The 27,818-nt window shown below is 35.7% G+C and overlaps 1 protein-coding gene across 1 annotated transcript; it reads left to right on the top strand.

The window, feature by feature from the left end:
* Positions 1-6,594: 6,594 nt before the first annotated feature.
* Positions 6,595-15,283, top strand: LOC129224487 (THAP domain-containing protein 1-like). The gene is made up of 3 exons (XM_054858946.1): positions 6,595-6,729; positions 12,999-13,230; positions 13,854-15,283. The coding sequence occupies exons 1-3, from the start codon at positions 6,659-6,661 to the stop codon at positions 14,244-14,246; spliced, it is 696 nt and encodes a 231-aa protein (XP_054714921.1). The 5' UTR covers positions 6,595-6,658; the 3' UTR covers positions 14,247-15,283.
* Positions 15,284-27,818: the final 12,535 nt, after the last annotated feature.

Raw genomic sequence — 27,818 nt, forward strand, 5'->3', positions numbered from 1 at the left:
TGTTTCTCACGAGCTCTGCTGTCCCACATACACAAAAAGCAGGGATACTTAGTATATCCGCGTTGCTGGCCAAGAAGAAAGCAGACCATTTTAAGGTCAACGCAAATGATCCATTGGTGCATTTGATATTGCAACAAATCAATGACTCTCTTTATGTCTTCGTATTCTTCCCTCAAATGAACTGAATGGCCTATCGGGACTGAACCAAATAAATTTCCATTGTGAAGAAGAACACACTTCAAGCTCCACTTTGAGCTATCGATAAACAGTCGCCATTCAGTTGCGTTATAGGCTGAAATTCCCAACTCTTCCATTAAACCATGTACGTTATCGCAATACACAAATCCATCATCACTTCGAAAGTACTGCAGAAACGCGCTTTCTCTTGATCGAAAATATGATACCTTAGCTCCCTTTTCAAGCAAGTTTTTCTCATGCAGTCTTGATGCTAAGAGCTCTGAAGCTTTTTTGGATAATCCCAAATCTCGTACCAAATCATTCAACTCATGTTGCTCAAATCCCTTACGAACGGAATCACATTCAATTTCAAAATCTTTATCGTTGGGGTCACTTCGATCTTCATCAGACTCGTATTCCTGTATTTCCAAACAGGGTAATTCATTGAAAACTGGCACTGGGATTTCAGCTGAATGAGGCACTGGGCGTATAGCTGATGGTAAACTAGGATACTCTATTTTACATTTGTTTTTCTTATTATATCCTGACGTTTTCACTATACAAAAGTAACAATCACTTGAATGATCTCTGGGCTCTCGCCAAATCATAGGGATACCAAATGGAAATTTACCACGTGTTCCCTTTGTCCACATCCGTAAACTCTCAACACACTGCTTACACACTTTGTGTGGAGCCCATGATTTGTCTTGATCTCCAATTTTCACTTTAAAATGGGCATAATAGACTTGCCTGACAAATGTACTGATGTTTGTCCTTTGACTGGGAATGGTAAAACTGCCACATATATAACAAAACGAATCGGGGCTGTTTAAGCACTTACGACGTGAACTAGCCATAAGGAAAAGTTTCAGTTGATGTATAAATGAAAACTAAACGCTCAAAAACAAGAACAAGAACAGTATATAAACAAGAACTCAAACTCCACGTTGGAATGTGATTCACTATTTCAGAGTAACATACAACCTCTCACTACAGTATCTCAGGCGTAATTGAACAACCCCAGACCAGTATAAACCTGTCGCTGTGCTCCCATGCGTCATTTACCCGGCGCCAATCGGAGAAGGTTAGTGCCAGCCAGCCAATGATTCATGCTCGATTCCGCGGGGAGTAGTCACATTCTCATAAGGTGTAGAGAAAAAACTTGACGTGGTAGAATAAAACTAACTACAGTTTTAAAACCAGCATGCCTAATTAACTATAAAACAGCTCAAAAACCTAACTCAACAGAAATTGTTTTACAAATTGTTCCCCAGTGATCAAAGAACCTGGTTCCGTTTATATTGGCCACGTGTCTCCAAACTCTGGACCAGCCAAAGACATAGTGAATAGCATTGTTTCATATCTAAATGAACAAAGAATTTCACTGGATGATTTAGCCATCGTAGGTTGCGATGGTACTAAAATCAATACTGGGTGGAAAAGTGGCGCGATTCGTCAATTTGAAATGTATATTGGACGACCATTGCAATGGGCTATTTGTTTATTACATTTCATTGAGTTGCCTTTTCGCCATCTTTTTAGGTATTTGGATGGTGGAACAACTGACCCAAATTCGTTTTCTGGACCAATAGGAGAGCAACTCAGAGGTTGCGAAACACTGCCAGTAATTGATTTTCAAGCAATTGACTGTACAATTCCAGATGTAAACAGAAAGTGCTTGAGCAAGGATCAAAGATATCTTTTAGATATATCTCAGGCAATAAAGGATGGCAATTGCCCAAATGATTTTTCAAATCGTGACCCCGGCCCACTCTCACATTCCAGATGGCTCACTTGTGCAAATAGAGTCCTTAGACTGTACGTAAGTGTATCGATCCCATCAGGTGAATTAAAAGACATAGTGACTTTTATTTTGAGATGTTACATGCCGGTCTGGTTTGAAATAAAGAACCGCAAAAATTTCACAGACGGTGCCATTCATGTTTACAGAACAGTTCAAACCTGTCGATACTTACCTGACAATCTAAAACAAGTTGTTTACCCTGTCATTGAAAGAAACTCTTTCTTTGCGCATCCCGAAAATTTATTAATGGCAATGGTGTTTGATGAAAGGAGGCACATAAGAGAACTAGCGTTTAAAAGCGTCTTAAAAGCCAGGGAGTCTATTTCTAAAGGCAAAAGCATTAGAAACTTTGTCATTCCATCCCTAAATTACGAAGCAGAAGATTACACAGAGATTATTAATTGGAACACGACAAAGCTATTTTCTCCACCTTTTCTTCGAAAAATTCCTAACAAAGACATTGAAAATCTTATTGCAACAGGCACTATACCCGACTGGGATATAAAACTATTCCCCTGCCATACGCAAGCAGTTGAAAGATGTGTGAAGCTAGTGACGGAGGCTTCACTCCAAGTGTGTATTTAAATCAAGTGATGATGGCTAAATAAGAGCAACATTGAAATCTAGATCAATTATGCCCGAATTTTCCAAAAAATCTGATTATAAATTAGCTTTAACAAGCAACACGTAAAACAATAAGACTTTTATACTGGATTGTAAATTTGGTAAATATTTTATAACTTTTTAATATTTGAAAATGTTTCATTGTTGTAAAGAATGGTAGTTTTTCATGTTTAGAAGATACCTTAAAAGTCAAGAAATAAATTAATGTTAATGTGTAATATAGGGTTTTTTGAAAAAACAAGAAGAACAATTTTATTTTTAATCACTAAGAAAAGATGAAATTCTTCCTTTTTTTTACTTCTCATGCATGTTCCTGGATCAGAAGGTATTATTTGATTTCAATATGTTTTTTTAAATTTCTGAAGGCTTCAGCAATTGTAACTTTTCCGTCTTATTAGAGTATTAAAAATAAACGTTGGAGCAAAGTTTTTAAAAAATCGCTAAAAACACATGAAATTTTCCATTTTTTCAAATTTTTAGGCTCGTTGCGGGATCGGAAGATATTATCCGATTTTAAAAATTTTTGTTTTGTTTTGTAAGTCTTCACCAATCGCAACTTTTCTGCACTATTACAATTCGAAAATAAAAACTTTGTTTTTTTTCGTTCCGCCCTACTATGCATCTTCATAGCTGTAACATATGCCAAATTCATCATAACCTCTTCACAATAAGCAAGATTAATGCTTTGCATTGGAAGATCATTCAGCGATTCTTCCACCTTAGTTTTTCCAAAATATTATTTCAGTTGATAAAGCTCTATGCAGAAAAACTTCTGACAGGAAGTTAAAGGGGGGAAAAAAAGCATCACATTAAAGTTAATTTAAGTCAAATATACATTTTCTTCATTTGACTTTTTTTCTCCCAATGGGAGGGGTTTAGCCCCTAAAACCCTCCCCCTTGGACACAGCCCTGCTAAGTACCAAGGATGATCAGGGAGGGGTCAGCCAAATATACGTTTAGCTCCATTCTTTTGTTTTAGGAGATTGCCGAGAAAGTTAAATTATTCTTACTATGCAAAGTTCATTAGAGGCAGTCTTCGTCAGATAATCGGCTCTCATTTCCGAATAAACCAACATAGTAGGGGACCCCCCCCCCCCCCATTGAAACTAAATAGAGTGTTTGTTGGAAAGTCGAACCGCGAGATCTTAGTATTCAGGCTCGTCAAACAGGGCCGATCCTAGGGTGTCGGCCGCCCGTGTGCAAAGACCTAATGTGCCGCCCCTCAAGAGTAATTTGCATATTTTGACTAATCTTTAACGTCTATATAAATCTTTCTTTAAATTTCTATGCCAAGTTCGAATTTAAAAAAGGGGGAGGGGGAAACAGAAGAATGATCTTATAAAAAGGAAGAAATTTTTTATAGTAAGAAACTCCTTAGGTACAATTAATATCTTTGAAGAAAGTAATAGATACCAAAATTTACTAGTCGTAAAAACGCATTTTATAATCTTTCTTCGGTGACATCAGAGAAGGGACGGAGGAAGGGGAAGCATGGGGGGAGGTGTCAGGGGTTCAGGAGAGGAGGATTCCTCCGAGAAAATTATCGAAATTGGCGTATGAAAAATATTTTTAGTTAATCTTTAGGACAAAAGAGTCAAGTATATTCAAGGTGCATGGAGAAATTTTCGAAATTGACGTCAAATATCGCAATTTTAGGAACTTTTTCGAGACTTTAGGTGAAAGTAATGTTGCAGTTCTTTCCTAAAATTCTTTCAAAATTGAATTCAATTTGAAGCTATTTTTTAAGACCGTAGCTTAGGAAGGATCGGCGTTCTTCCCGAAAAATCTCCGAAACTGAAATTTTAAACCCGCAATTTTGGGTTACCTTTGTTGACGTTGCAAGAGGGAGGGAGATTCAATCGTCTCCCATCGGAAGATTTCGAAATATAAGTTTAAAACGCAAATTTAGGCCGTCTTTGGTGACGGTAGGGGATCTGGCGGCTATCCTCCGACAATTTCCAGGCACTATTTTTTCAAAAACCCGTTTTTGACTAGATTTGAAAACAATAGGGGAAACGTGAAAATATTCCGAACCAAAATATTTTTCGGAACTGAAATCCATTACAGGCTATTTTTGGGGAGGAAGGATTTTGGGGCACTTAAGCGGATATTTCTAAAATCGCAATTTTATATTATCTTTGGTGACGTTAACAAAACTGGGTAGCTTCTGCGGATCTTTCGGATATTTTTCAACATTAATACCTGAAAAATATAACTATAGACTTTTGTCCACCTCACCTCGACGATTGATGGATATGCCCTAGCGCCGTGAAAAGTTACATAAACCTAGCAGTTCTCCTCCGGAATTCTTTAGAAATATAAGTCTCAAAATCGTATTTTAAGCATCGTTTGATAACGATGGGACTAAGAGCGGGCGGGGGTTCAGTGTGCCCTCACGAACTGTGTTTTTGAAACTGAAGTCAATTTCAGGCTAGTTTAGGCAGGAAGCTGTGGCTCCACGGAACCGTCTAAAAACGAAATTTTCAGGTATAGTGATTGCGTTGGAGAAAAGGGGGATCCGGGGTCTTTCCCCAAAAGTTCTTGAAACTGATGTTTGTAAAACGCAATTTTAGTTCGTTTTTCAATACGTTAAGTGAAAGGGGGTGGAATTAGGGGCTTATCTAAAGACGCTAATTGAGACTGTCTTTGGTAGTAATGTTTGTGAATGGATTTCAGGGTCCTCCACTGCAAATATTTCGAAAAATGCCAAAGCAATTTTATATGACGTTTGATGATAGGATGGGCTGTCGTCTGAAAACACGTTTCGGATTTTGGCGTCAACAATTTTAGGCTATGTTTGATTAAGTTAAGGTGGAAGAGGTGAATCAGAGACTTAATTGGGTCCTTAAGATAGATGGTTCAACCAGCGAAATTTTCCGAAATTAAAGTCCTAGAAACGCAATTTTAAGCCTTCTTTAGTTTCGTCAAGGAGGTCGTGGCATCCTTTTGGATCTTCGTTTTGGAGCTACATTTAAATTTGCTTCCCGGGGCAAGGACGCTGTCCTCCTACCTGATCTGAAACCTGGCAGTTCAATCAACATTTTAATCGGAAAAATTGTCGTAAAGGGAGAAGAGTACAACAATTTAGTTCATCATTCATATATGTTATTCTCAAGGGAGTCCTAATTGTCCACTTTTTCTCCACGCATCCACGATTGTTAACCACAGAGTTTGTTACATAGTTTGTTTGAAATGCTTGCGAGAGTATCTAATCAGTATAGCTTTTTTTTAATAAATAAAATATGTCTTCATTGTTTAGGTCTATAAAAGCTTGGGGGGGTAAACATTAGTGGCCGTCCTCGGAACTCCTTTCAGACGTCACCATTTCATGCTTCAGAAGGGGGCCTTTCCCCTCCCCTGCATCCATGCCTGATTACCGGTTCTGTCACAAACTTTGCAACCAACACAATGTTCCCTAACTTTCTATTTTTCTTAAACTATGCTATGCTGTCGGGAAATCGACACATACTTTGACAATAGAACATTTAAAAATCAGTATATTTATTCTACTTATTATAAGTTATCTTGTGAGAAATTCTAGAGGAATTTTGCTTGATTATAAGAACTATGTGATGCGACCTGCGGCCGCCCCTTGCTTTGGCCGCCCTTGTGCGGCGCACACTCTGCACACCTGCTAGGATCGGCCCTGTCGTCAAATCCCCAGTAGTCGTCTAATAATGGAATAGTGCCAACCTAACCCCCTCCCCCCCCCAAATGACCTGTGTCTCGCGCAGTGAAAAAATACTTATTATTGGTCAAAATGTCACGTGCTTGAATCAACCAATCAACAGCTTAAATTGCGGTCTACCGGTTGATCATATAGCGCTGCGTTTAGTCATCGGTTGACCAGTCGAGGTCGGCGAACGCAAGCCATGTTAACAGGTAACTCTCCTCGAACACAATCGTTTTCGACTTAACCGTAATTGTAAAGATGTTTATGCCATACCGGATCTGGCAACACTTCTGAATCTGAAATGTTTACATAGTTACGGAAATTGAAAACACGCTAAAGGGAACTAGATTTCACCTTTTTCCTTTAAATAAAAGTTAAGAATGGTTAAATCATGCTCTGCATATGGCTGTAAAAACCGTTGGGATAGTAGAAACAAAAGACAATATCACAAGTAAGGCAATTTTCATTATTTAACGTAGTATTTAACTTGTTTTGAACTTGCAATTGTACCCTATAATGGATTTGACATCGCATTTATGTTTATGCTATTATACTCATATTTTAATGCTTTCATTTGATGATTATAATCGAGAATATATATATAATACCGAGACTGTGTAAAAGGGTTGTGGTTTCATTTTTAACTAATTGTGTATAAACCCCCCACCCCTTCGCACACGTATTTTTATGGTGTGTGTGTTTGTTTATGGTGGAGAATAATGACATCATTGAAAATTATTTCTCCGCTTGCTGTAGGTGAGTCATAATTGATGGTACAAATGTTGCTGAAATCGTGACTTAGGAATAATTTCTTCCGTACTCTTAGATTTGACTTAATTATGCAATGATTATACAGGGGTGCCAACCCCTAAAGAGCAAGGGCACACCTCAACTAAATGTGGCAAAGACACTCTCCCCCCCCCCCCCCCCAAAAAAAAAGAAAAATACCTCTCATGATGACCCTTTCTTAAAAAATTCAATAACATAGTCTACATCATGACGCCTCCCCCCCCCCCCCGAGCTGGGTACCCCTGGATTATAGTCGCCAATAAATCTAATTCTGTACAAAGAAGACTAAATGCTCACGCAATCAATGTATTTGATTCTGTATAACAGTAAACAGTTATTATGCAAAAATAGTTTTGTTAAAAAAAAAATCCCCATCGATAAATAATTGCATTTGAACACGATATGTATTCTGAAAAATAAATGCTTTGAGACCTGTACTCTGTTATTATGTTAAAGAAGTTTTTGATTGATGCCCTTTTTGCTCCCCTCCTTGCTGCTTTGTTGATTGCACAACCAATCCAACTTGCTTTTAAGCATTACCAATGCTAGTAAAGTATTTTATGTGCATGACGAAATGCTATGTTCCTATCCCTGAAGGCAGGTGTGCCATACGACCAAGAGTGATAGTATACCCTATTAAATGTTATAGAGCAGCAACAAATCAAACTAACAGTAACAAACCAAATTTCTCTATGACAAAACGCAATTCCTGAGGTTATTTTAATTGAAAAAATAGTGTTATATTTAGATAAAATTAGAGTGAAGAATTTCTTACGTGAACCAAGGACCCCAAGTCACATGATAGATTTTTAAGCAAAACATTGGAAGCAATCAGGTTTTTTTTCGCTAGTTTCACACAAAACGTGTCAACCATTCGTCATTGCTGAATCACCTGACTTGGAATTGTAGCTTTAGCTTTTGCTAGACCAATGATTGAACTTGCTCCCTCCATTTGTATTCCTGCTCTAAGGTTTTACCTGAATACGTAAAATGCCAACTATTTTAACAATTTCAGAAGAACCGGAACCTTATTCATTTCAAGCAGCGTCCACAGATGAGCGCCGCTTCACTTGAGATCTGCTCCTCAAGATCATTTAAGTTACTATGCATTTAGGGAGAGAAAAAGTTTTATACTTGTGCTTCCTTCATTGATACTTTTAAGTTAAAGGAGAAGGAGGAAAGATAACTTATTAGGCTGGAAAAATACTCAGCTTAAAAAAATAACTAATTTTAGTCGGATATATTTTTATTTTCTTTGTTTTGTTGTTTCTTCATTTTATACATGACATTACATTTAATTTTTGAGTGACGCTGGAAGTCATCTATCTATGGCTCCCACCCATACATTAATATCACCCAAAGTATTAGGACACTTTCGAAAATCCATATTTTAATATGAGTTTTTGGGAAATAAGAGACTTGTTCTGTAACTTTTGTCACAAAAGAAGTATGTTCCAGCTGTTATTTTCTAAAAGTCACCATGCATTTAGGGTATCAACAACAAATAGATTAAAACAAATACAGTTTTTGATTATCCTTAATTGTAAATAGCTGGAAATAGGCAGAAAATTTCTGAAGTTTGTTAACTTACTATGTGCATTTTTTTATAAACTTTTGAGAAAATATCAATCACTGATATTCACGAAGATAAAAGGGCAATTTCACAGTATTATGTCCAAATGTCGAGTACGTAACATGACACTTTTTTTGCCATAACTATTTAATTTACTGTTTGATTAGCACATTTTTTTATTTTGAGTTTGTGTTTGGTAGGACTCAAAGTAAAATTTAGTAAACTTTTTTGGTAACATTTTTTGGTTTAAATTATTTTTCATTCAATTTTGAACAGTTCAAATAAAACTTAACATTAGCGCCTACTGGGAAATTCAAGGCAATTCCGAACTTAGAGGCGAATTTGCTTCAAACAATATTGTAGAAAAAAGCTTTTGATGGAAAACATGTATATAAAATATCTTTTTGATTTGAACAACTTTCCGTTCAATTTTTGAACAGTTCAAATCCCTTAACATTAGCGCCTACGGGGAAACTGAAAGTCAATGTAGATTCCGCACTTGAAGATGGATTTACTTCAAACAAATTTTGTTGGAAATAGCTCTTAATGACTAACCCCCGACTCCAACTCCTGTGCCTGACAATTAGTTGGACTCCAACTCCCCGACCTCAACACTGACTTCGTAGTTTTGGCAAAAATGTATACACGGTAGAAAAATGACTGACTTCCATTCTTGGATATTCATCTCCAACTCCTTTATTCCAAAATAAGTCTGACTCCGACTCTGCAAACATTGGCAGAGTTGCGTATTCTGCGAGAAATGACCGATTCCAAATCCAAGTCTTTGAATTAAATACCTTCGGCTCCCGAATCTGACTCTTTTATCCCAAAATGAGATTGACCCCGACTCCGCAGCCATGGTTTTAACTGTGAAATAATTATTATTACCGTATTTCCCCGCAATATCCAGCATGCCACAAAATTCAGGGTTTTTCAGATTTTCAGTAACACTTGCTTGGTCTTTTCCGGCACGCAAGGAAAAAAAACATTAATACTATAAAATATATATGTTCAGCTTAAAACGAATAGAAGTTCTACACATACCTTATTAGTATTAATAAATAGTTTAATGATAAAAAAGCAGTCAAAAACTTTGTACTATGGAATGAGTAAAAACTACAACAATGTGCATAAAGTACAAATAAAGTAATAAAATAGAGTTAAAAACTCAGCAAACAGCTGTTTCAGGGCTGTCATCTGCAAGCCCCTTCATCAGTACATAAAAGAAAAATGAAAAGTCCACACAATGTAGACCGAACGACAAATGAACAAAAATGGAAGGAAGCAAAGTAAATAGACTAAATAGACATGGAAACTGGAAACACATGCGTCACAGAACAGCAACAACACCTATAGTGTGGAAAACCTCACAAACAGAAAAAAGTTTTTAAAGGTAAGATTTCCAAACACTGGGTAAAGGGGGAGTACTCGACAAATCATTAATTATTGAAGCAGAATTTTTCCAATTGTAATAGGATTCCCAAAAATCTAAACCATAAATCGAGGAATACCCATGAATAACTTATGGCAGAAGAAAAATCGCAAATATGATTGAAAGACCAACAGTGTTGTGCAATTGATTGTGCGTTTTTCCGCACTATAGGTGTCATTACTGTTCTGTGACACATGTGCTTCCGGTTTCCATGTCTATTTACTTTGCTTCCTTCCTTTTTTGTTCATTTGTTGTTCAGTCTACACTGTGTGGACTTTTCGTTCTTTTATGCACTGATGAAGGGGCTTGCAGATGACATCCTTGAAACAGCTGTTTGCTGAGTTTTTAACTCTGTTTTATTACTTTATTTGTACTTTATGCACGTTGTTGTCATTTTTACTCAAACAGTTTAATTTTGTAAAAATGTTTACTAACAATCTCATTTTTTATTTTAACAGGAAACATTTAAGCAGTTAGTTTTTGCCCCTAAAATAGTGCTGAAGAATTTACCGTAGCTGTTCAATAAACAAAAATTAAACTTACCTCTCTAAAAAGAACCTAAAATAATTTATTTAAAAAAAATTATGAACAAATCACAGTAATGATGTTTGCTTCTGAATTGATTACTTTATTGGCATTTAATCAAATCCATTAATAATGACCTACCACAAATAACAAGCACATATTATATGCAATACGCATTTTTTTTTAAGAAGGTTAATTTTGGGATTTATTTATTTTTTCCTTACAGTGATTTGCTCTCTGATTGGAACTGAATGTGGAAATTTATTTTTGTTTTGTTGCAAAATAAACCTCAAATTATCCAGCATGCCGGAAAATTCGAATTTCCCGGCATGCTAGTCAACCTTGCATTTTACCGGCATGCCGTATAGCAGAGTAATACGGTTAAGTATTGTTTTTTTATTTTCACTCTAAAGTTTTAATTTATGTATTCAGTTTTTGGCAGATAAACTCAGTAAGTGCTCAATGTTTCTAAATTAATATATACGCAGACGCAGTCTTGCATAATATAGACGAACGCGCGAACGGCGTTCGCAGAAAATTTTTGGCTCTGCAGAAATTTTTTTTTCAAACTGCTAACGTTGATTAAAAAGAAAAAAAAAAAAATTTAAAGGGATTTTTTAAGAAAGTCCTAGAGTTTCTTTCTGTTAAAGCCTTTCTCCAAAAGAGCCTTTTAAAGCACATGTGTAAAAAAAAAATGGTTTTGGTAGTTTTCTTCAGTTGGTGAGAAATAAGCAAACTGCAGTCGAGCCTCCATATATCGAACTTCCACATATCGAAATTTTCTATATATCGAAATCCCAGCAAATTTCTATGTTCATTACATAGAAAAATTGTTTCTATATATCGAAAAAATCTCTATATATCGAAAAAAAATTTCGAGACATTCGTAGATTTGTTTTTCCACTTTAGATTGTTTGTCTCATTGAAAAATGAAGGTTACGGGAGAAAATTATGTTTACTAAAGGTTGCTAAGAAACTCATAAGAAATCATGGTTTGAGGGGTGTGTAGATATAGATCGTTGTTCCGTTCTGGAGTTCTTAAATTCTCTCAAGTTTATTTCAAATCTTAGTTGTAACCAGTAACACTGTAAAATCAGTTTCAAGTTATCCTTTTTGTCTGTTGATTATCTTTCTTAGTGTTTTTAGCTTCAGTAAAATCATTCAAGTTAAGTAGATTGATTTTTTACTTTTCTCTCGATTGCATTGTCAAAACGAAAATCCCCTCTTGTTGCGAATCAAGTTGAACTGCTGAAGAATGAAGGTGTATGAAGGCGCAAAAATGTAATCCCTGTCAATTTTCCAATTATTAACTTTCGTTTAATCCGATGCTCGTATAAATTAGAAATTGGGTTTCATGCACGAAAATTAGCATTAATTTTAATGTTTTAAGAGATTTTTATGATAATATAAGATCGTTTCTATATATCGAAATTTCTATATATCGAATTTTTTTTCCGGAAATTTGCTACTTCGATATATGGAGGTCCGACTGTATATGTTATTGCAAAAAAAAAAAAAATAAATAAATGATTTAAAGCCTTTTTTTTTTGTCTCTTTCATATTTGAATATAAAATAAATTTAATTTTCTATTCAAGGGTGAATTGGGCAAAATAATTATTTGCAGAAAATTTTCCAGTTAGGATTTGTGCTCGCAGAAAGCTTTTCATTTTATCTAAGTCTGCGCAGACGATTTTTTTTTCTTTGACAATGAAAATTATTTCTTTAAGTTGACATTTTTTGTTTTTATTTATTTTGAAAAGTACATTAATTCATTTAAAAAATTATTTTTTGGCAACAGGGGAAAAAAACGTTTTTTTTTTATATGATGTATTTTTTTTAATGAGCTTATTAATTTTAATTACTTTTTTTCTTTTTGAAAGCGGTTAAAGAATTTTTTTATGGAAAAAAGTGTATTTGCTGCTTTGTTTAAAAGGTGATGTTATTTTATTTGTTCGTTTATTTATTAGTTTTTCTTTAGATTGAGTGAGGCATGTTTTATTCCTAGAAATCAGCTTAAAATATTTAAAAAATTGTATTTGAAACAATTTGCGATTTTAGCTATTTTTGAGAATATTGATCAGATACTGGAAATTAAATATGGGCATACGGAAAAGTAGGTTCGTTTAGTTCTAGGCAGAACTTCTTGTTCTTTTGTCAAATGTTACTTCTAACAGGCCTGTGGTTGGTTTTCACTGAAAAGTTTTTCTAAACCATGTCTGTGGCAGCACCAACCCAGGCTACTGTTAACATCTCTTGCTCCAAAACATATGATGGTTCCTTCTACTGTTTGTACCAGTTATGTTAAAAATTTTTAATTTTGGCACTCCGAGTGCCGAAAAGGTACGAGTAACTCGTACCTTTTTGTTTCCAGGTGCTTTATGCATTTCTTTCCCTTTGTAGCTTTCCATTGGGCGACCCGATGCTCCTGACTCGATGGATTGCAGCTGTGGGGAGAGCTTCATGGATGCCTACAAGAACCTCATACTTATGTAGTGATCACTTTACCAAAGATAGCTATAAATCAGAAGCAAGGAAATACTTGAGAAAAAATGCTGTTCCTACTTTGTTTGACTTTCACGGCTCAAAGACAAGTTCCGTAGCTAAATGCTCTGTTACTGAACATCCATACATAGTGAGTTTTCTTTCTTTCATTCTTTTTTATTAAGCACTATTTGCTTTGCATGTCTACCAGGGATGCACAAAATAAGATCTAACAGAAGGACTTATGTATTAACGAAATCTGTTAAAACTGGCAAGAAATATCTATTGATCCCATTTTGTAGAAGCAATTGTCTACAACTCAAACAACAACAAATAACTGAAAAGTTTTTTTTTGTATGTTTGCATTATCATTCCTTCCATTAACCACCTATAACTTTGTTTTTGCACCAATAAAAACAGATGGCCCATTATGGGTACATGGCCAGGGCCTGATTACCGCACAGGCCAACTAAGCCTGGGCCTAAGGCCCCATCTTCTTTAGGGGCCCCAAATTTTTCAAAAACTTTTGCATTGCATTAAAAAATCATGTATTTTTTTGAAAATAATAAAAATACCTGTTTTAAATAAATGTTCAACATTATTTTGCGTTGACTTAAAGTGATAGAAGAGAGAAGGAGGACTTAAAGTATTGTGTTCCTTGGGCCATACTTTTAGTTAGTTGGTCCCTTACATGGCCCATTATTTTTACATTTATCTGGTATTTACATTTGGTCCGTCTGATTTATTTTTTTGTTCAATTTTTTGTATTTACAGACAAGAATCACTCCATGTCAGGAGAGTGTTTCTGCAGTCGAGGAAGACAATGCAGCTTGCGCTTCTAACTCCTCCAACAATTGTATGGAAGTTTCACCAGATATCTGTAATGTTTCAGAAGATGAGAACATTAATAATAATTGCACAGTTACTTCTGAAAGTAGTGTTGCAAATGAAGAGAAAAGTCCTTCAAAATGTATACTCATGCGCCAAATTAAAATCCTTCAACGAAAGTTAAAACAAAGAGATGAGAAAATAAAGAACTTACAAATATTGCTAAATGCTACATTAGACGGTATGACGGACGATGAAATTTCAGGGATGTGTAGTCAGCTACCGTTCAGACAGCTACTATTTAATTCAGCGGTAAAACAGTTTAATATTGAGGAGTAAAGTGCAATAGCAGAAATTTTCCTCTTTTATGAATTTGTTTTGATTGTGTTCGTTATTTACCCAAGAACTTATTGTGTGGAGTACAAAAATTAAATAGCCAAAAGGCATCGTAATCCCGGATTTGTGGATATTTCTAATATCTCTTTACCACCAAATGGGAAGTCACTCCTCATCCCTTGCAGTTTAATCATAGGCATGCACAGGGCTTCAGGAAGGGGGGAGTACCACTGTACCAGGAGATTGAAATTGCGCTTGGAAAGGCCCCCATACTTGCTCGCTTAAGGAAAATTTTCAAGTATTGTGAGTAAAAAAGCATTTTTAAAGAGTATGAAGTAATAAATTAATGAACCTAAAAATGTAAAATTTTAGCCACTTTCGTATTAACTTTCATTTCTATGTGCTAATGGGGGTCCACGGTAGCCCTGGTGACCCCCGTGCGCACGCCTATGAGTTTGTTCAATATGCACTTGCTTTGATTTTGCTTATTGCAATGGAAACTTTAATCTTTCTCACAGAAGCTCTGCACTTGTGATTGGTACTGCATAATTTTATCAACACGCAAGGTGCTAGTTCTGTTCTCTACAATCAATATATTGACATCCTCCCCCGAGGGTCCCCTGTTCCGGTCACGTGGTGACATACCAGATGGGAGTCTCTCGGGACGTGTGTTGGCAGACTTATTGTTACCTGCGCTATTGAATGTGCAACAATGAAAGTATCATTGATTAGTGTAAGAGTAGAACTTAGTAGATTTTAGTAAAGGGGTGTCCTTCAGTTTCAGAAAAGAAACCCATTCGATGCCACCTACAAAAAAGAGCGAATTGAAATGTACATGAAATACACAGTCAATTCCAGCTGAGGACTGCAGTTTCGTGCTTATTAGCACTCATCAGCCCAGCTTAGAAAGTGGCTGAGTTATAGGTGGAAAACCTCTTAAGGAAGCCAAGAGTGCCGAACAAACTGGTAGCTAATATAGAATTAGCACTGACCAGATGAGTGACCGAAACAATGGTTCAGTTCAACACGAAGATTGAAGGCAAGGCATGGTTTATTCAGTAAGTTACCAGTCCTATAGCCAGGGCTAAGGCATAAATACATGAAATACACCGCCAGTTCAGTCAATTCCAGCCGAGGACTGCAGTTTCGTGCTTATTAGCACGAAATAATAAGCACGAAACTGCAGTCTTTGACTGAGCTGGTGGTGTATTTCATGTATTTATGCCTTAGCCCTGGCTTTAGGGCGGTAACTTACTGAATTGAAATGTAATTTACCTGCATGTATTTCAGTATTATATGAGCTACCATTTTTTTAAAAAGTGATTTTGAATACACTCAAACCTGTGCGTTGGATAGGGACTGCATTACAAAAAATGGTTCGAAACTTCACGAATAGCTTTAAAAAGTTGTTTTTGCAGCACAGTTAAAAAATATTTTTTTATGCGATGTATAGGGACCGCATAAAAAAAGTCTCACATAGAAAATAACCCAAAAACTTACAAAATTGTAATATTTAAACAAAATCAAAATTAACCAATTGAATAATTTTGCCGAGTACTTCGATAAAATTTCCAGAATAAGATAAGTTTTGGGAAATCATAGTGACTTCCCATAAAGATGCCTATGTCATCACTTGAAGATACTACCTCACACTTGTTTTAAGACTAATTTCGTCAATTAAATCCCATACTGATTGAAATTTTAATATACTGCACAAAAAAATGTACATAAAAAAGACCGCATAAAAACAGGTTTGGGTGTATTTAAAAGCAAAAGTGTGAGATTTTTCATACTTAGTTCGAAGCATTTCAAGTTTTATGTATGTTAGGACCCATATTTAAGGAGAATCTTAGAACAGAAAAATCGTGTTGAATTTGCTTTGGAATTTAAGTTTAACTACAAAAAATAAATAAATAAATAAATAATCCATTAGAAAATTTAAGTGAATCGTTGCTTCATAATCTTTATTTAGATTTGAAGTTGGAAACTGATTGCACAATATTTTTTATCCCATTTAATTTTTATCGCAAAAAAACTTGACCCTTAACGTTTTTTTTGAGGATTTCAGCCAGCCTTGTTGTATTCAGGAAGGAGACAATCGCCCTCTTCCCTCGCTAAAAGAGTACATTTCAATACATACAACATTATACTTACTAAACAAAACACTCCCATTTTTCTTGTTTAATTGGAAATTTCGTTAAATGCAGTTTTGTTCTAAGTTGCTCCTACTATATCAACTTGTTTGTTTGTATTTATATTTACCATAGGAAGTGAGAGACATGAAGTTTACTACAGTATTGAGTTGCATGCTTCATTCGCAAAGAACATGTGGGCCATTCCACAGAAAACGGTCATTTTGTCCTACACGTGACCCCTCATATGTGTCATTTAAAATAAATAAACTTTTAAAATATTGATGAACAAAATTTTTCTGCTGGACAAATTACAAACTTATGTGTGAAATCTGAAGCAAACAATTTCGTCATTACCCTTTGAACTTATTACTTTTTAATGAACTATATGAACCGCCACAAACGGGACAAAGGATTGTCTTTTACTTTTAATGGTCCATGTTAGATATTTACAGAAATTCTATCATTGCTTCAGTTTTTGAAGCTTAGTGGAAAGTTTCCTAGAAAACATTTTTTTTTCTTTTTTAATGAAATAATGCTTCAGTATGAATGTCATGCCCATCATACTAAGTGCACCCATCATACAGGTCCATCATACTAAGTGCACCCACAGTACCTTGATACCTGGCTATTAACTGAAATGTTTGTGAACATAAGTGTATATTTTATTGAATTTTGTATTGCTGAATAAAATATTTGAATTTCTTTAGTTTTTTGGTTCTCCAATAAAGAGTTTTAAAACATGGACATGTATTCCTCTTATCCACTTAATGTCAACGAGGATAAGTCAATCAATGCCCTCTCAAGAAGAAAGACAATCAGAATGAGTACAGTTGACCCTCGTTTCACATTGGGAGTTAATAGTCTGGGAGCAAATGGTTTCCCAGTTCATTTTTGTGATACAATTATTAGGACTCGACCGATGGTTCAATAATTTAGCCATCGGCATCGGCGGCCGATGCTAACTTGCAGGAAACATCGGCCCATCGGCCTTTAAAAACATCGAAAAGCCGATGGAATTGGCCGATGTTTTTGAAAAAAAAAGGACCTTTGCTGTTTTACTTTTTAATACAAAGTAAAGGGAGTTACTGTTTTCATACAAAATTGTTTACTTAAATTTCTGTATGACACATTTATCAGTCACCCCTAAAAGAGTTTTTAATAGTACTGCATTCTTAGGTGCCAAACAAGTTAATTATTGCTTTGTTTCTTGCAGCTGGATGTACGTATGTATCTCTCATAAGTTATAACTCAAAAATGGTAAGCTGTAGAAGGATAAATTTTCGCATGTGGTGTGTGCGTACGTTCCAGTTGTGTATTTCCCTTTCTGTTTTCGATCGCGTGTTCTGAAAAGCATGTTTACTAATTTTTTGTGGCTATTAATTACTTATTTCAATGCAAAACTAATATAGCGTCTCAGACTGACGATCGTTTGGTGATATATTACCAATTTAGGGACCATGGAAACAAATATGAGATGGCGAAACCGGTTTTTGTGTCATTTTATTAGATTCCCGTTGAACCGACGGTAATTTTTAATTTTTCGATATTTGTAATATGAATTACAGTAATGCAGTCTTTTCTGTATCACTTCGTTGGAGTTACAAGTTTGAGGCCCGTCGAAATACATTTTGGGGCCCTATTATCATAGAAGTTGTAAAACATTTATCAGAAGCATTTTTGTAACTCCTACGGTGTCCCTGTGGTTATGAGGCCTTTCGCGCAATTGCAACATTTGCTATATTTTATATCCGCCACTGCACGTCAAAACAAACTCGGAAGTTTTGAAATGGTTTTTCTGCTCAATGTTTATGATTATTTTGAACTCTATTTTTTATGACTATTTTTTTAATTTCCGAGAACACTTGCGTGCACCTCCTCCCACTCCCTCAATTTCTGAAGTTAAACTCTAGTTGTACTTCTGAGTTGTTTAAAACTAATACCGTTCATAAAATTAAAGATTTTTTTTCAAACTTTTATCTATTGTTTAGGAAGACATTAGAGCATTAATGTAAGAAATTGATTAAAGACGTTTTGAATAGTAACATAATTCGGAAATCAAAGGGACTTGAATTTTTTCTTCGGAAGTGCTGAAGTAGATTCAGAAACTCTTTCGAGGCGTTGGTGGTAGCGGTTCTGTACTAAAACGAGCTAAAGTGTGCATCACATGACTTCTTTTTACCCCAACTTAATGTTATTTCCCCATTATTGGCAATTTTAATGTGATTCAATAGTTAACTCTCTAAATATCACCAACAGTGGCCAAATTGAAACCAGATTTGAAAAAATAATAAATATATTTTTTAAATCGCCAAATTTCTTGCCAAGTTGGTAACAAAACTTGGCGACCAAAAGACTGGCAAATTATCGTCAAGTGTCCGCCAAATTATAACACCACTTGAGTTAGCATCGAAATTAACAATGATTCCCCCCCCCCCCCAAAAGGGGCAAAAACACCCGATTGCAACCAAAAGGGGAGGTGCACAACTAGACCCCACCAGGAGTCTACGTACCACATTTCAACTTTCTAGGACATACCGTTCTTGAGTTATGCGATATGCATACGCACATACATACATACATACATACATACGGACGTCACAAGAAAATTCGTTGTAATTAACTCGGGGATTGTCAAAATGGATATTTCGGGTTCTATATGTTCTTAGGCACTTATCCGCGTGTGGTCGGGTTCAAAAAAAACTCAACATTCATTTAGGGGTGAGCAAAATGGATATTAAGGCTGATTTTTTAGTGAATTGTTTTTCGCGAATACAATGCTTCCTTTTTTTTTGTAAAATGAAGTAAAAATGAGGCCGAAGTGTGAGTTACTCCAAAATCAGTGGGTGACCCCCCCTCCCTCGTCGTTTCAAGCATTTGCATTTCTTAAATATTTAGCGATTATTTATTTTAGTCAAGAAATGTCATTTTGCGTATTTCTCATACTTGTTTCACCTATATTTCGTAATGCGCCATCTTTTTTGCATCATTAATAGTGATCAATTTTCTTCTGTTATAAGTAGCTATTTTTATGTATCTTACTAATATTATATATGCGAAAGTTTGTCTGTATGGATGTATGGATGTATGGATGGATGTTTGTTACTCTTTCACGCAAAAACTACTGAACGGATTTTGATGAAACTTTACAATAATATAGCTTATGCATCAGAATAACACAAAGGGTAGTTTTCGTCCCGTTATGGGGGGCAAAACCCCCTTAGGGGGGCAATAAAACACAATTTTTGTATAAATTCTCTAATATTGGGATGAAAAAATACTTGCACATATTTACATTATATGTCCATCGAAAGCTCTGATTTTTCTGCTGAAGATGGCACCTGTTTGAAATTTCTAAGTAGAATAAAAAACGAGTTATGAGCTTTTTAGATCCATGTTCGAAGGCTTTCCTCAACTCAATACAGTATTTAGTGTATCATCTCAACTCCCTGTCGATAGCGACAATTGTTGTATTGTTGACTTTCTTTGCTTTTCGTGATTGTTCAAGGCTTTTCTCAAGTCAAATCTTGAAGTAAGATTTTTGCACAAGATTGGCAAATAATACATGATTTGGCTGATGATTTTCCATTTAAACGGAACTTTAATGTAATTAATGGTTTTTATTATTATTTATGCTGATTGAACACTTACTCATTATCCAAACAACCAGCAGATCGCCAAAATTTTTGCAGAAAGATTTCCGTAGCTGATGCATTTGGCAGTTTTTTCAACGTTGCTGTTTTTGAAGCCGAAGACTACGTCATAATGTTTCTCAGCTTTCACCATGTAAACAAAATATCGCCAATCAAAGAATTTTAAAAAGACCTTTTTTACTGTGTTAAATAATCAAGCAACTAAATTAGGCAAATCCATAAACAGCACAAAAACTTCCATTAATTTTCCTTTTTGCACAATTTCAAACAATCACCAAATTGTATTACTTATTTTGGTAACATTTCGGATGAAACTGTTTAGCGCCATTTTATGGTGACCAAAAATATCTCAGCATCTAGCGACGATATCTCTGTAACGAAAATTAATATATCGTTTTACAAAGTAAGGAAAGAATGGGGGAGCATCATCGAAGGTACCCCGAAACGACTTTCGCAAATTCGGTAAAATCGCACCAAGAGCCACAATGATTAAAATTTCCCGAAATAACTAAAGCAAGTGTAAGGGGATTACGAGCGCAGCTACTTTTTTTTAATCACTTCGTACTTCATTAGCCATACAGAGAAGGTTTTAGACTCCATGTTAAAAAAAAGTATCAACAGATTAATCTTTTTAAATATGAGAAGATTAATTTCATGTTTTTTAAATTTGTATATGCTTAAATATAATGCTTTCGTTTCTAAATCAATATTACTTTGTTCTTTATACTTATTGCTATTTTAGTTTTATGGGTAAGGAAGAAACTCGATTTTTAATCACGTCAAAAAGATGTGTTTTAAATTCTTTCACTTAAAACAGAAAACAAAAGCAAGTAACGATTTTTTCTAATAATTATTACTGACCCAGGCAACGCCGGGTATTTTTGCTAGTTTATATAAAACCATTGAATAAGATATTTTCGTTTTTTATAGAAAAGTTTCAAGGATTTTCTATTATGCAATTTTTTTAATTTCAGAAAATTGTTAAATTGAAAAATTTAATTTGACCTTGTTTGAAAAGCTTCACAAAAGATTAAACAATCAAATTGTTCAATATTACGTGTGCAAACATCAGATCAAGTAGTATATGTATGTTATTAACTTGGTGTAAATATTGAGTTTGTTTATTGTAGCGGCGTTTAAAGAACCTCGCTCTTTTCATGGCTATTTCTTTTTTCAGCAAAATTTATGTCACTGTTATAGCTTTTATAAAAAATGCAAACTTTTCTATTCATAAATTTTAAATAAGTATAAAAATATTCCTATTTTGACTTAATATTGTAATTTATCTGTAACTTTTTTTTTTTTTGGTTAATTTAATGATTAAAAAATGTCTACGTGCAATTTTTCCACTTTAATTGCGTAATTTGTTGACGGTTTCATAGTTTTATTCTTATTTTTTTTTAATGATTAAACAACATAATTTAACGTTTTTTAACTATGTTTAATGTACCTAAATCAATACATTATTACAATATTACTGAAATCTTAGTTGAATGTTCAATTTAAAAAAAAAATCAATTGGTTATTAAACAGTCTCTTTGTTTTTCTTCCTTTTTTTCTTTTTTTGGCTGTTGTTCTTTCTCTTTCATCATACAGCAGTCAAAAGAAGAAGAAGCATAATTACACTCTATACAGATTGTACGTAGTACGATCCAAAAGTTCGGGGACAAGCTGTATAAAACCTTACCCAGAATAGTTTACATTACCGAAGCACATCCACCTTCAAAAGGTCACCTTGAAAGACTATGTACTTCTGCCAGTGTTCATATAACTTTTGGGAACACGCCTGGAAGCCATTTTTTTTCTACCTTCTATGATGCAGATTTATCTTCTCCTGGCGGAAGAAAGCGGAGTCTATGCAAATGTTTTTTGCTGGGAACAGGTAAAAGTCACATGGAGCTATCTCCGACGAAACGTTATTTTATTTGTTTGTCATATCAGAGTATTGACCAATCAAACTGTGCATCCTCAACATGAAAATCGCCTTCTTTCCCGCGATGAAGTTAAAGCAGCAGTTCAAGAGGCCTTACAGGAGGTTGCGAAAAATGTCTTCCAGGAGTGCTTAAAAAAGCTACATGAACGTTGGCAGAAGTGCATAGTCGTTCAAGCTGACTATTTTGTAGATGTGCTTCGGTAATGTGAACTATTCAGGGTAAGGATTTATAAAACTTGTCCTCGAACTTTTAGATCATACTACGTACGTATGAGTTTTCAATTTACTATTTCATAACGTTTTTGAGTGACGCAATTTTACGCGCATGACGACATCACAAGAGAATTTGCGATAATCAGCTGAGGAGGCTTTCAAAATGGATATTTCGGTCATCTATATGTTCTTAGGTACATATGCATGTACAGATGTGGCGAAAAAACTTGTTACGTATAGATTGGGTATACGTAAAATAGAAATTTAGGTCGAAATCTGATTTTTTTTTTTTGTGATTACAATTCTTTATTTGTAGAAAGTAAGTAATGTGAAATGAATCAATGATCCTTTAAATCCCTGACAATCTTATCAATTTATTTCTGTTTGATTTTTTTTTTTTTTTTTAGCCATCGGCAATCGGCCATTTCGAGGAAAACAATCGGCCATCGGCCATCTTTGAACAATCGGCATCGGCCCATCGGCCAAAAAATGCCATCCGTCGAGCCCTAACAATTATGACAGTTTTTCTGAAAGGTATTGGCATGAGGAAAATGAATTTGGATGTTACCAACTCCAAAAATATTGCAGGGAGGCAGGGGGCGTTTATAACTGCGGGGGGGGGGGAGGGGGCAAGTGGTTTTTCCGTTCAATTTTTGTGATACAATTAAGGGAGTAAGATTTTCTTAAAGGTATCGGCACGAGGAAAACGAATTTGGGTGTTGCCAACCCCGAAAATGGTGCAGGGAGCAGGGGGGTGGTTATAACTGCTGGGGAGCAAGTGGTTTTTGGTTCAATTTTTGTGATACAATTACGGTAGTTAGTTTTTCTGAAACGTATTGGCACGAGGAAAATGAGTTAGGATGTTGCCAACTCCGAAATTGTTGCAGGGGTGAAGGGTGGGACAAGTGGTTTTTCGTTCAATTTTTGTTGTACAATTCCAGGAGTTAGTTTTTGAAAGGTATTGATGTGAGGAAAACGAATTTAGATGTTTCTAACCCGAAAATAGTGCAGGGGGCAGGCCCCCTGCAAATATATAGATAATACAGTAGAATCTCGATGACTCGAATATTCTTTTATCTCGAAGTTTTTATCGGGTCCCAAACTTTTGACACTGTTGTGGAAACTTCCCACAACTCGAACTACCAATAGCCCATCATTTGGGGGGGGGGGGGGTATCAGTGGGTGTATACCCCTCTCCCCAAGCTTTGAAACGTTAATGCTTTTACACATAAGTGGGCGTTGTTTTTGTTGTTATAAAATTTGCATTGAGAACACATCCTTAGTTCCCACTGAAAAACTCGAAAATGACTGCCTGCCTTTGCTCCCTGAAACAAATTTGAAATAACTGGCCTGCTTGGAGTACCCAATGGCGTATCGAAGGGGAGGAGGAAGCAAGAGGCTTGTCCTAACCACTATTTTACGATTCGGAAATTCTAACACTTTTGATGTAGAGATGCAAACCTACTTTCCTAGATATCTAAAATTATTTGTCGGTTTTCGGATTTGAAATTACCTATCGTTGAGGCACGGCGTTTAGAAGCGGCAGCAACTCATATTCCAGTGGAGCACTTACGAAGCTCACACGAGGTAGCTGACACAAAATTAATTTTATGTGCTGCTGATGCAACTTGACGAGGTGCCTCTTACTATTCATATTCACTCGCCAAATACAGATGTTGGTTCTTTGGCGATACCCCAGAATATGCTACAGAACATTGTGCATTGTTAGAGAGGGGTAAAAGGAAAAGACAAGTTGATCTCAAACCAATCTGCAATGCTTAACCTGGCTTTCATGCACTTACTTTTCGTAACTTAGAAATTGAGGTACTATGTTCCGGACCACTCACAATATAAAGGTGGACCGAATACGACCTGCAAGTTGGGTATCAATGACCTATATAATTTACAGAACATTCGTAATTGTATAAATTTCCATTAGGCGTGCTTTACGATACTAAAATTTGTCGTGCGCGCATAAATTATGAAGAAATAGCTGGTTAAAAGAAACAAGTTATCGTTCAATTGTATCCCCCATGATCGGATAAGGGGGATCGAAAACAAGGCCTACTAATAGGTAAAAATATTTGAGTTTCAATTTCAGAGGGTTCCCCCTGATCCCTCAAATGAGGAGCCTGGGTAAAGGGTACAAATTCAAAACTAACTTGTTTTCCTCATGACAATACTTATCGGAAAAACTAACTCATAATTTTATCACAAAAATTGCAACAAAAACCACTTGCCCCTCATTGCAGATACTACCCCCCTGCCAACCTGCACCATTTTAGAGGTTGGCAACATCCAAAATCGTTTTCCTCGTGCCGATACCTTTCAGAAAAACTAACTCCCAAAATTGTATCACAAAAATGGAACGTAAAACTACTTGCCCCCTACCCCCCTTGGTTATAACCGCCCCCGCCCCTGCCTCCCTGCTCCATTTTCGGGGTTGGCAACATCTAAATTCGTTTTCCTCGCGCCAAAACCTTTTAGAAAAACTAACTCCAGTAATTGCATAACAAATATTGAACGGAAAACCACTTGCTCCCCCCCCCCGCACAGTTATAACCCCCCCCCCTTGCCCCCTTCACCATTTTTGAGGTTGGCAACATCCAAATTCGTTTTCCTCGTGCCAATACCTTTCAGAAAAACTAACTTCCATAATTGTATCTTACGTGAAAATGCCGCGAAAAAAAAAATAATAATAATAATTAAAAAAAAAAACGTTCTCATTCAAGTGATGGATAAATGAATCGATTATTTCAGAACGAGCAGAAGTCCCTCTAATAAAACTTTTCAGGATTCAATAAAAAGTTTATTTCATTCATAGGTGTACAAAATTCTACAAGAGTTTTATGACTAATCTAAAAGTAATCATAAGTAAGATCATTACCTCATCTTAAATTACGTTTCATTTCGTCACTAAAATTAATTTAAAAAATAATAAATTTGGAATTATTTGGTTTGTAAATTAAAAACACATGTAATTTTCAATTAAATGCTTCAATTATTAAGATTACGGCTGATAATAAACTTTTATTTACAGTGATTATTAACCAAGGCCGAATACAAGGGAGGGGCGATGGGGACAATCGCCCTTGAGGGGACCCCCCCCCCCCATTGAGGGGACACGCACCGGCAAATTTTCCGAATGGAAGACCTAAAACGCAAATGTAGGCCATATTTGACGACATTAAGGAAAGAAATCGAGTTCGAATTCGAATCTTCTTCTCGGAAATTTTTCAGAGTTGAAGTTTTAAAGATGCAATATCAAACGATTTTTGGCCATGTTAGGAAAAAGGAGTGTGGAGATTTCTCCCAGTAGATAAAAATGTTGTGCCGCCCCCACCCCCAAACATGTTTTAACGAAATACGTAGGTAAGTTAAAAAACCAACCGCCCCCCCTCCTTGAAAAATTTCTGGATCCGTCCTTGTTATTAACTTGCTTTCAAAAGCGGTTAATTGTTTCTCTACATATCCAGATAATTGACGTGTGACCTAATATAGCTTGTTAAACCTGTCTTACGTACTTGCAACTAAGTAGTTAAATTAAAACAGGAATTAAAATAGATTAATAAAAAATTAATTTGAATTTTGACATCTTGTATTCAAATTATGTTTTTCGCAATCACGAGTTTGTGTGCGTGTAGGCATGAGTGTGTGTGTATGCGTCTGTGAATGTGCGTGTATGTATGTGTGCGTGTGTGTCTATGTGCAGGCATGAGTGTGTATGTTTGTGAATGTGTGCGTGCGTGTGTGTATTTGTGTATGTGCGTGCGCGCGCGCGCGTGTGTGTGTGTGTGTAGGTGTGTGTCAGAGCTAGATAATGTAGACGCACGCCGTGAGCAAATACTTTCGCGGAGTTGCACGTCGTCTAACAATCATAAAGTTCACACTCTTTACTTCTAATTTCGTTTCAAATTGATATTATTTATTTAGATTGTAAAAATTATTGCCAGATGGTATATACACCCGAGCGTTCGGTGGATGTATTCGCTGCTGTGCGGATACATTCGCTGCGGGCCCCCGCATCTCGCGATAATCGTTCAAATTCTTACTTCTAATTTGTTTTAAACTGATATTATTTAATTAATTTGTAAAAGTTATATAGGGTTATATTATAAAAGTTATATAGGGTATTATTTGTAAAAGTTATAAAGTATATACAGGGGCCTTACTCAGAGCTAGATAATGTAGACGCGCGCCGTGCACGGATACATCCGCTGACGTGCGGATACATCGCCGTAAGGCCCCTATATATACTATACCCCTATATACAGCTATCTATATAGTGGCTCTACATCGCCGCGGAGTTGCACGTCGTCCGATAATCGTAAAAGTTCATACTCTTTACTTCTAATTCGTTTTCAAATTATATTGATCTTATTTATTTAAATTGTGAAAATTATTACCAGATACTAGTATATACTCCCGCGCGTTCGGTGAATGTATTCGCTGCGGCACACGCATCTCGTGATAATCGTTCAAGTGTTTACTCTTTACATAGTCTCCAAAAAGCGTCTGTGTGTTTGAACTCGCAAAACTCGAGAACTACCCGGCCGATTTCGCTGAAATTTTCACAGTTTGCTCTTTTAAGTTCTGAAAAGGTTTGCAGACCAGTTCGGAAACAATTCGATGAATAGTTCTTTTTTTATTCCAATTTAAGCCCGATTTTCCCATAAAGTCCCGAACATGGGGGTGAAAAATTACTTGCACATATATTATATATCGTTGGAAAGAGCAGAATTTTCCGCGTTCTACGCAATTTGTTTCAATGATCTAACCTATTTACGGCGGGAGTTATTTACGTTTTTAGCTCGAATTTGTTTAGGCTTAGCTGAAATTTAGGCAGTACTTTCTTCACTAAATTTATCAATAAAAATTGAAGGAATTGTCCTACAGTTTTCTATTTGACACCATTGAAAAGAGCTGCTTTTTTTTACTCCAGATCTAACTCGACCTTTGGTCAAAAGTTTAACCCTCTATCTCCATTAGAAAAAAGTTACAAGCGAATTAAATGAAGTTCAAAAATTTGTTCTCTATTCAAGTTTTAACCATTTTATTTTGCGTTTCCACGGTAACGCTTTTTGAATCCATTATTTCCATCTTTCTCATTTTCAATGATTAAACTTATTTTATTTTGTGTTTCTATGGTTACGCTTTTTAAATCCATCTTTCTCATTTTATTTAAATTTCTTAAAAGTATTTTAATATCTGTCGTCATTGTTTAGAGGGGAAATTTTGCATGATGTTTTTTTTTTCTTTTATTTATGCCTGATTGCTGAATTTTCCATCTCGAGCTCAGTCACTTTCCTATGCCGGGCTGATGAGTGCTAATAAGCACGAAACTGCAGTCCTCGGCTGGAAATGACTGAGCTGGCGGTGTATTTCATGCAACTTACTTATAGTTAATTACCCAGTAAATCCAACAACCACGGACTTCGCCGAATTTTGGATCGCTGCCGAAAATTTTGACATTGAGCATGCAAAGACTTTTAACGATCGCCTTTATGTATGTTTAGAAAAGTTATGAACTTACTTTGAAATAATGACAGGATAAATTCGCTTAAATTTCAGCACTTTAGTCCAAACAACGATGCTTAAAGCTAGAGATTCAGACTTTACCGCGAAATAAAAATTCCGCAAATTT

Source organism: Uloborus diversus, chromosome 6 (genome assembly GCF_026930045.1).
Source record: "Uloborus diversus isolate 005 chromosome 6, Udiv.v.3.1, whole genome shotgun sequence".
NCBI lineage: Eukaryota > Metazoa > Arthropoda > Arachnida > Araneae > Uloboridae > Uloborus > Uloborus diversus.